The 7434-nt window shown below is 36.4% G+C and overlaps 1 protein-coding gene across 1 annotated transcript; it reads left to right on the top strand.

Moving 5' to 3' along the window:
- Positions 1–1864: 1864 nt before the first annotated feature.
- LOC128552350 (peroxisomal ATPase PEX6-like) lies at positions 1865–3879 on the top strand. The gene is made up of 3 exons (XM_053533378.1): positions 1865–2197; positions 3159–3325; positions 3727–3879. Exons 1-3 carry the CDS (start codon positions 1865–1867, stop codon positions 3815–3817), a joined length of 591 nt encoding a protein of 196 aa, XP_053389353.1. The 3' UTR covers positions 3818–3879.
- The last annotated feature ends 3555 nt before the right edge of the window (positions 3880–7434 follow it).

Here is a 7434-nt window from a genome sequence, read left to right as displayed (position 1 = left end):
CGCAGCGGTATTAATAAATGACTTTGAGAAATAAGACCATTTTAAAGGTTACTTCTTCATACTGTAAATTTTAGGTTAGGCCTAAATATTTTTATTTTATTCTCTGGTATTTTAGGTGCCAAATCTTATAATAAAATGTACATAAAATGAGTACATTTTGCCTATTTTTCAACCATAAGCCTTATGCGTAAAAGCAATGTTGAAATATGTATATTTGAACTGATTTTAGAAACATGATGCCATGTTTTGTTAGCAAAAAAGCGTTTTGAATCTTAAAAAACTGCATTCATGTGAGGAAGCCATCCAGCTGGCTTACGGAAGGTCGGTGGTTCTATCCAGGTGCCCGCTCGTGATGAAATAAAGCACGGAGGGGCACCTGGGGTCTTCCTCCACCATTAAAGCTGGAAAGTCGCCATATGACCTATAATTGTGTCGGTGCGACGTTAAACCCAACAAAATAAATAAATAAATTAAAAAACTGCAAATATGCAGAGTTATCTCCCCTTAATATTCTCAAATTTTGCAAGAGCTTTTGTTTTGCAGGCCCGATTTTTCTGATCCGCGAGACTTTGCACTTTCATAATATATATAGAAACTGACTATAGCATGACCGGACAGGTAAATCCTGTTTCTAGGCTCTTTTCGCACTTTTGGCTCCCTGGCTAATACATGATTCTCACATCACTGAAATGCTCTAAAGTACTGAAACTGAGGTCTCAAGATGTCATTTTATACGAAATAATGAAGGAACTGCATTGTTGAAGTGTAACTCGCATGCCAAGTTGAATAGTTGTATTAGTCCGCATAAATGAAATATATTGTCGTAAGATAAACTTCAAACAACAACAACAAAGATGGCAGCCCCCATCGAAAATGAAAATGTTTCCACCAAAAGTCACCGTTTTAAAGCTATTTTAGTCGAGAAAGAGCTAAAACCTAATGATCATCCTTTACATCTCTTCATCTCTAGAAAACTCTGCGACATTGCTCGGAGTGCCAGACGATGACAAGCAATATATTTGTCCCTTTGGACAAACACCAAAGTTTCACAAGAAAAAACTACTGACACACCCACCTGGGAAGGCCCAGGATGCATTTTTCAGAGAATGCTATCCAATAGTCAGAATTTCCCAGAAATTCTTCAACCAGAGACCGATGACAGTGATGTAGATGCAATGGAAGATGTAACAACTGGCTTAGACATAGAGGTGTTCGTTACCGTCCATGTCAAAATGAGGATGCTGAAGAAAATGTTGATTTTGTTACGTTAACTTGCAGTCAGCAATTTATGACTACTACACACATACAAACAGAAACCCATCTTTATTCGTCCTGTTAAGTTAATCCTGTCAGTAATGTTGTTCTTGGTGTAAGTAGTCATGAAACCTTTCAATGGCTTACAAACAAAAAATTTTGCACTCGGTTATTGAGTGAGGGTTCAGTCAAATCCTGTTCTTATACGGACTAAGATGTCTTCCTTTCACCATATGGGAACTTCTTGAAGATCCAGATTTCAAAAGAACATTTTATTTTGATATATTCGTCCTTGAGTGCTCTCCTGTTCAGCAAGGTTTGATTACAGCAAGGACAGAATTTGTTTTGACCTACCTTGGAGATTTAGAAGCAGAACGTGAACATTTTAAAGCCAAAATGGAATCTCTTGTAACTAATCCAAGACAGGGTGACAGGACATTTCTGGACCATTTAAGGACATTTTTATATCAGACATTCAGTTACGCCATGAATCAAAATTATCTGAGTCCTGAGATAGATGAAACAGATTCAATGCCAAACTTCAAAAAACAGCAGATCCATGAAAAATAGAAGAAAAAAAACTAGAAGTGAGACAGTTGGACATTTTGATATGAAGTTGTTCCACAACAACCTCTTTTCAGAAGGATGTTGTGGAGGGAAGAGAAAGTACAAAAATTTTGATCCTTTGTATTATGTTGGCATGTCACGAAAGCAAATGTTAAAGGAGGGGTTATTCGACAGTAGTTATGTTTTGATATCACCTGAGTATCCAAACGAAGACTGCGATGAGGACAAGGCATGCATTCGCACAGAGAGACTATGTATGGTGAGATGTCTGGGTAAAGAATATGACAAATCAAAAAGACTCTTTATCTCACCTCTGTGTTTGTTCAACATGCAGAATAAGCCGCCGATAGAACTGCCATTTTACTTGATAATGAAGGTATCTATTGAATTATTTTAAGGTTTATCATTGATAATTGCAATATTGATGTGTTGATGCAGGCCTTTTTTTATGCTGATTTTAGGGCCGAAATTCGGCCCCATTCCCCAATCTAAAAAGTATACTTTTTTCCCCACCTTGGCCAAAAATTCCCCATGCAAAAAAAAATGAAATTAGTTTTGATTTTCAGTCCTGATTTTAACAACTTTTCAGCAAATATATTCCTCCAAACAATGATTTCGCGACGTAAATTTCCCCTCCAAAAGGGACCTGGTACCCTTCCCCAAATTTACAAAAAAAGGGCTGGTTGATGTAGGGCTTTTCATCAAGAAATTTGGAAGAGGCCTTTTCCTTTCAGACCTGGAAATATATATATAATATATGCCCAATAATTGCTCATTTTTCGAAAAGAGCATTTTGTTCAAAAAGAGCCTTTTTTCCTTTTGTACAAAATAGGAAAAGGGATAGATAAAAACTGAATTCATATTATGCTTGCATTTTGTAGAGAATTGTCTCACATTTTAAAGGCAAAATATGTTTAAGGACTTGGAATGATTTTTTTCCTGAATGGATTTTTTTTAAATATTGATGTACATGTATTGTCAATATTTTTAAGTGCTGTAATAAATTGATATAATGATACAGAGTTTTCAGACAGTAACAGTCCGACAAAAATGCCTTTTCTTGTATTATTGTGTTTGTTATAAATGAATACTTTGGGGTTTTGCTTTCACTTCTGTCGCAGAAATTGTAGTAGAAAGATGTTTCTTTTTTGTGAAGTGTAATTTCTTAAGATCATATAGTAACAACTTTTGATTTGCTTTTTTAGCCAGTGCTGTCCAGTTACATAAAACTCTTACTATATTACTGATTCCCAGCAGGCCCATATTGTAACAAAAATTATTTCAGCTGAATATAGTTTTTCCTTTTCTGAAAGTACATTTGTAAAATTTATTACTAGCGTTATGATTTGGCTGACCCAGAACAGAAGAGTGGTTCTACACAGAGCTCTTGGAACGTGATCCTACCTAAAGCTAGAGAATTACAGATTTCAATAATTCCATCACCAAACTATAGTCCACGTGCTCCCCATGATGAGGCCCTGAAACAGTATTTTTCATGTCGCAGGTCAGTTTACATTTATTACTGTTTAAATTAGCTGCACCATGAGAAAACCAACATAGTGCATTTGGGACCAGCATGGATCCAGACCAGTCTGCATATCCATGCAATCCAATTTCAAAGCCAATTGCAATTAGAGAAACCGTTATCGAACAGCATGGATCCTGACCAGACTGCATGGATGTGCAGGCTGGTCTGGATCCATGCTGGTCGCAATTGCACTATGTTGGTTTTCTCATGGCATGGCTCAAATACATATGGATAAATTGTTGTACAGATTGTTATAGTGTGTTTTTGTTTCTGACAAATTTTGAAACTGATGAAGTAAGGAACATTTTATTGATACCTTGAACTACATTCATATTTGACACTGTTAGAAATAAAAAAGTGAAGTGTTTATTTTGAAGGGTTGTTGCAGTTGGAGATGTTCTGGCCATTCGCAGCTCTGGTAAGATTTTATTTTTGTCAGAAACAAAATTATTCATCTGGCTGTATTGAAAGATTTTCCAGTTATGTTACAGTTGCTAAATTAGCTTTCCAAATTTCTAGATTTAGTATTGTCTGGTTTTCTAGAAGAAAGTACAAGTAATGACTTCCCACATGAAGATACATTGAGGATGTAACCGTCAGCTAATTATAAAGATTTCCTACCGTTTGATCCCCCTTTTCCATAGCAAGGTTTCCTTGATTTCTCTCTAGGTATAAGGCAATATTAATAGAGGATATTGCACGAGTGTCTTTTCATACTGAATTTATTAAACTCGTTGAATAAAATAATAAAATGCGAGGCTCTGTCGAGCATTTTGTCAATCTTCAACAAGTTTAATAAATTCAATGTGGAAAGTCTCAAATGTAGTACATTGTATTCTTTTTATAACATGGTAGTTTTTCCTGTCGAACATCGAAAATTCTACTTTCTTTTACAATTTAAACAAGTCAGTTTGACCAACGTTTCCTATACAATAAACAACGTTGACGTCAAAGCTTTATTACACTGGTGTATTATCATTTTTATGTAATGGCTTTATTACACTCCCGCGACATCAAACATGTGATAATTTATATTATACATCATTCCTGAGAACTCTGAGGATGGTAATAAGAGCTTCTTAAAAAAATTTAAAATATGTTGATTAGTTTTGACTTAATATCAAAAAAACAATTTTGATGGGGTGTTTTCCATTGTAAATTTTAGCTCTTTCTTACACCAATTTTTTTAAAACTCACTTTTTAGCTCACCTGTCACAAAGTGACAAGGTGAGCTTTTGTGATCGCGCGGCGTCTGTCGTCCATGCGTCTGTGCGTGCATCCGTAAACTTTTGCTTGTGACCACTCTAGAGGTCACATTTTTTGTAGGATCTTTATGAAAGTTAGTCAGAATGTTCATCTTGATGATATCTAGGTGAAATTTGAAACTGGGTCATGTGCCTTCAAAAACTAGGTCAGTAGGTCTAAAAATAGAAAAACTTTGTGACCTCTCTAGAGGCCATATAAATCAAAGATCTTCATGAAAATTGGTCAGAATGTTCACCTTGATGATATCTAGGTCAGGTTCAAAACTGGGTCACGTGCCATCAAAAACTAGGTCGGTAGGTCTAAAAATAGAAAAACCTTGTGACCTCTCTAGAGGCCATATAATTCACAAGATCTTCATGAAAATTGGTCAGAACGTTCACCTTGATGATATCTAGGCCAAGTTCGAAACTGGGTCACGTGCCTTCAAAAACTAGGTCAGTAGGTCAAATAATAGAAAAACCTTGTGACCTCTCTAATAAAGGCCATATTTTTCATGGGATCTGTATGAAAGCTGGTCTGAATGTTCATCTTGATAATATCTAGGTCAAGTTCGAAACTGGGTCACGTGCGGTCAAAAACTAGGTCAGTAGATCTAAAAATAGGAAAACCTTGTGACCTCTCTAGAGGCCATATATTTCATGAGATCTTCATGAAAATTGGTCAGAATGTTCACCTTGATGATATCTAGATCATGTTCGAAAGTGGGTCACGTGCCTTCAAAAACTAGGTCACTAGGTCAAATAATAGAAAAACCTTGTGACCTCTCTAGAGGCCATATTTTTCATGGGATCTGTATGAAAGTTGGTCTGAATGTTCATCTTGAAGATATCTAGGTCAAGTTCGAAAGTGGGTCACGTGCTGTCAAAAACTAGGTAAGTAGGTCAAATAACAGAAAAACCTTGTGACCTCTCTAAAGGCCATATTTTTCATGGGATCTGTATGAAATTTGGTCTGAATGTTCATCTTGATGATATCTAGGTCAAGTTCGAAACAGGGTCATGTGCGGTCAAAAACTAGGTCAGTAGGTCTAAATATAGAAAAACCTTGTGACCTCTCTAGAGGCCATACTTGTGAATGGATCTCCATAAAAATTGGTCAGAATGTTCATCTTGATGATATCTAGGTCAAGTTCAAAAGTGGGTCACGTGCCATCAAAAAGTAGGTCAGTAGGTCAAATAATGAAAAAACGTTGTGACCTCTCTAGAGGCCATATTTTTCATGGGATCTGTATGAAAGTTGGTCTGATTGTTTATCTTGATGATATATAGGTCAAGTTTGAAACTGGGTCAACTGCGATCAAAAACTAGGTCAGTAGGTCTTGAAATAGAAAAACCTTATGACCTCTCTAGAGGCCATACCCTTGAATGGATCTTCATGAAAATTGGTCAGAATGTTCACCTTGATGATATCTAGGTCAAGTTTGAAACTGGGTCACGTGCGGTCAAAAACTAGGTCAGTAGGTCAAATAATAAAAAAAACCTTGTGACCTCTCTAGAGGCCATTCTTTTCATGGGATCTGTATGAAAGTTGGTCTGAATGTTCATCTTGATGATATCTAGATCAGTTTGAAACTGGGTCAACTGCGGTCAAAAACTAGGTCAGTAGGTCTAAAATTAGAAAAATCTTTTGACCTCTCTAGAGGCCATATTTTTTAATGGATCTTCATGAAAAATGATCTGAATGTTCACCTTGATGATATCTAGGTCAATTTCGAAACTGGGTCACGTGCGGTCAAAAACTAGGCCAGTAGGTATAAAAATAGAAAAACCTTGTGACTTCTCTAGAGGCCATATTTTTCATGAGATCTTCAAGAAATTAGTGAGAATGTTCACCTTGATGATATCTAGGTAAAGTTCAAAACAGGGTCACATACCTTCGAAAACTAGGTCAACAGGTCATATAATAGAAAAACCTTGTGACCTCTCTAGAGACCATATTTTTCAATGGATCTTCATGAAAATTTGTCAGAATTTTTATCTTGATAATATCTAGGTCAAGTTCAAAACTGGGTCACATGAGCTCAGAAACTAGGTCACTATGTCAAATAATAGAAAAAGGACGTCATACTCAAAACTGGGTCATGTGGGAAGAGGTGAGCGATTCAGGAACATCATGGTCCTCTTGTTTACTTTATTTTATCAGTTGATTGTTATGAAACTCAGGATGTCTTATTTATTTCCATGTAAAGTTTGTAAAATTTCCTCTTTTTTTTTTTTTTGAAATTGCTATCTTGTCCCTTTTTAGCTCACCTGTCACAAAGTGACAAGGTGAGCTTTTCTGATCGCGCTGCCTCCGTCTGTCCGTGCATGCGTCTGTCCGTAAACTTTTGCTTGTGACCACTCTAGAGGTCACATTTTTAATGGGATCTTTATGAAAGTTGGTCAGAATGTTCACCTTGATGATATCTAGGTCAAGTTTGAAACTGGGTCACGTGCCTTCAAAAACTAGGTCAGTAGGTGTAAAAATAGAAAAACCTTGTGACCTCTCTAGAGGCCATATTTTTCACAAGATCTTCATGAAAGTTGGTCCGAATGTTCACCTTGATAATATCTAGGTCAAGTTCAAAACTGGATCACGTGCCATCAAAAACTAGGTCAGTAGGTCAAATAATGGAAAATCCTTGTGACCTCTCTGAGAGGTCATATTTTTCATGGGATCTGCATGAAAATTGGTCAGAATGTTCATCTTGATGATATCTAGGTCAAGTTCTAAACTGGGTCATGTCCGGTACAAAACTAGGTCAGTAAGTCAAATAATAGAAAAACCTTGTGACCTCTCTAGAGGCCGTATTTTTCATTGGATCTGCATGAAAATTGATC

The sequence above is a fragment of the Mercenaria mercenaria genome, unplaced genomic scaffold, assembly GCF_021730395.1.
Source record: "Mercenaria mercenaria strain notata unplaced genomic scaffold, MADL_Memer_1 contig_2404, whole genome shotgun sequence".
NCBI lineage: Eukaryota > Metazoa > Mollusca > Bivalvia > Venerida > Veneridae > Mercenaria > Mercenaria mercenaria.
This window is presented reverse-complemented; position numbering and strand designations above follow the sequence as displayed.